The 2867-nt window shown below is 40.7% G+C and overlaps 1 protein-coding gene across 1 annotated transcript; it reads right to left on the bottom strand.

Moving 5' to 3' along the window:
* Positions 1-226: 226 nt before the first annotated feature.
* Positions 227-2226, bottom strand: LOC6727088 (mucin-2). The gene is made up of 2 exons (XM_002102449.4): positions 2102-2226; positions 227-1088 (listed from the first exon to the last, which is right to left on the bottom strand). The coding sequence occupies exons 1-2, from the start codon at positions 2216-2218 to the stop codon at positions 420-422; spliced, it is 786 nt and encodes a 261-aa protein (XP_002102485.2). The 5' UTR covers positions 2219-2226; the 3' UTR covers positions 227-419.
* Between the last annotated feature and the right edge of the window lie 641 nt (positions 2227-2867).

Genomic DNA, 2867 nt, shown 5'->3' with positions numbered 1-2867 from the left:
TTATAATTAAAAACTTGCCGATGAAGCTTTGGAAAAGGTAAAACACTATCCACTGGTCTCTAAAAAATGTGCATGAATTTCGTCAATGATAACTATTATTTTAGGAAATAATTTTGCGCTTCTCCCACTTTTCCCTTGACAAAGGTGTTAATTTAAAACAGATAACCTGACTTGACGAAGTCGCAACAGATGGCGTTGCCCCAATGATTCGATATGGTCACTTTTGTGCATTCATAAATTATTTAATCCATCAACATTTGAAATCTTCGAATAATTTGTTGTGAGTTCATGCTTCAACAGTCGCTTTTAAATAATACCGCATAGTTTCCACTCATTATCTCAGTTGTGTCGTATCTAATTTATTTTATATTTTGAGTCGGCCTTTGAATGGTGCTTATCTAATCTAATTAAATGGATTCCTACAGCCTGACGAAGCGCGGAAAAGGGGTGATGGTGGGCAGGGGACCGCGCGTAGGTCGAGGGGTACTGGTGAGGAAGTAGCTTGAGAATCGGGACTGGAATCCGCTTCCGAAACCTGGAGCATGGGCGGGCTGAGGGTGTACCGCTTGAGGAGCAGGATGAAGGGAGTATTGAGGGCGGGATGATGGGGGTGGCTGAGAAGAGTACTGCGGACGTGGAGCAGGCGCCGGGGTGACCTTGGGAACAGCCTTTGGAGTGACCTTGAGCACAGCCGGCTGAGAGATCTTAACCACTGGTTTGGGCGTAGTATTCACCACTGGCCTCAGCTTGTCCTCCGCCGGCTTGACCTCGTCTTCGAAAGGTGGCAGTAGATCCAAAGGGAGCTGTGGAACATCCTGCTTGATGACACTGGTCTTCAACTTATCCTCCTTGGCCAGCTGAGTTGGCTTCTGGTAGTACGATTTCTTGGTTGGCTTTGTGGCCAGCGTGGTGGCTGGCTTCTCCGTTGTGGTCGTCGTTGTCGTCGTCGTCGTCGTTGTCGTCGTGGTGCTCACTTCATCCAGCAGCGGTGGTAGCAAGTCATTGAAAGGCAGATCCACTTTACCCGCCTTTATTTCCGACACATCAGCTCCACACAATCCGATCAGCACGGCAGATGCAATGAGTAACTGCAATGAAACAGTACAATTAATTATAGTTTTTAGTGACTGGAAAAAGTAATTTTCATATGCACTCGGGGCATAGGTAAACACTACTCCATTGAGCTAATAAAATTTATAGAATACTTAATTTTAACATTTTTTTAAACATTTTTTCTTTTTAAAGTTAAGTAAGGGCCCTGCTAATAGGTTTAGTTTTTATCCTACCTATTTGTTGCTAAGTTGAACCGAATGTCTTCAAAAAGAGACTGTTCAGCCGAACGAAATGTATTTGTTTACCAATTACGGGTGCATATACCTCAAAAGTTATGGCTCTATTGTTTAATATGGTCACAACCATTCCAATGTGTTCCAATTTCAAACACTTTGTTAGTTTAGCTCTAAAAGTGTGGGAGCTCCAAAATTATTCCAATCTGATTTGACTTGACCTTGGAGTCTGCAAAAGCCTTGCATTGTTAGGCACATGCCAAAACTGGATTAGTTTATAGTCAGTTCTATTCGCATTCAGATTCTAAATCACATTTTTCTTTCCCTAGTGGGAAAGGTCATTAGACCCTCTCCAGTTCTGATTAGCATAGCGCCGATAAAGATACTAATTGAGCATAGATCTCAATATGCAAATTTTAAGTTTGAATAGAAAGAAAGTATACGGTAACTTTTAGTTATGACTTGCAGGTTCACACCTCAGACAATAAAGCCATTTGTTTAGCTGTTGCGTATAAAATCCAGTCTCTTTTTTCTCTTTTATCATAAACTTAATGAGTGATATAAAAAATGCCTAATTCTTTTTTGTACAAAATTATTTAATTATGTTAATTTCATTTCAGGACCAATTTCATAATGTAATTTATGCATTAAACTGGAATTTCGCTAATGATGCTTACGCAGATGGCTAATTAGAACAATTTGTTGCATTTTTTAGAGTCTATTTCAGGAAAGACCAGCTTAGAACAGCATTTCAACAGCAACAACATTTGCAACAATTTTATATTCACAATTATGCACACGAGTTGTCCACTTACGTATTTCAGTGACATATTTGCTAGGAATCCTATTTGTATATTTATTTGTTTATAAAACTTGTGTCCCGTACCGAACACTTTGAAATTTTTGAACGAACTAAAAGCGCCGCTGAGCATGCGCAGCATATTTATAGTCGGTCAAAGCGATCCATTTTGAAATTGAAACGGCCCAGAAGTTACACGATCTTGTTGCGCAGTGTAAAGTTTAACAACCGGATTAAAACCGGGGGTTTTAATTTATTTTTATTTTTCTTGGGATGGCAGACGAGCGCGAGAGCGAAGCTTGCTCTTGGCCAATTAAGTGGCTCTTCGACGTTTTTCAATCTTGAATTCGGCAGAATGCAGCAGCGCAGCATAAGATGCCGAAACAGCTGATTAAGCTGTGAACTCTTTCGGGTTCACGGTCGCATCTTGTAGATACATGATATCGTATCTCATGTTCTGTATCTGGTTGTCACACATCTGAGAGCTCTTAACTTGATTTTGGGGGGAGAGAATGTAATTATTAGCATTTTTGTCAGCAGTTTGCATAAATTGTGATAAAAGCCGAAGGTGGCTTGCGACACTTCCTCATCCAAGGGGGTGTATGCCCGTGCTTGGAGATTGATTTTATTTCCATTCCTTAATTGATTTGAGCAGTATTCGCAGAGGCAACCTGTTATTTCGCTACCCAGTGGTACGCCCTCATTTGCATTTAAATCGTGGGGGGATTCTTTAATGGAGTGAAAGCAAATTAGTGCCAATTACAAGTGGCCCGATAGCAGAT

The sequence above is a fragment of the Drosophila simulans genome, chromosome 3R, assembly GCF_016746395.2.
Source record: "Drosophila simulans strain w501 chromosome 3R, Prin_Dsim_3.1, whole genome shotgun sequence".
In the NCBI taxonomy this organism is placed as follows: Eukaryota; Metazoa; Arthropoda; class Insecta; order Diptera; family Drosophilidae; genus Drosophila; species Drosophila simulans.
Note: the sequence above shows the minus strand (reverse complement) of the source record. Positions and strands in the feature narration are given on the sequence as shown.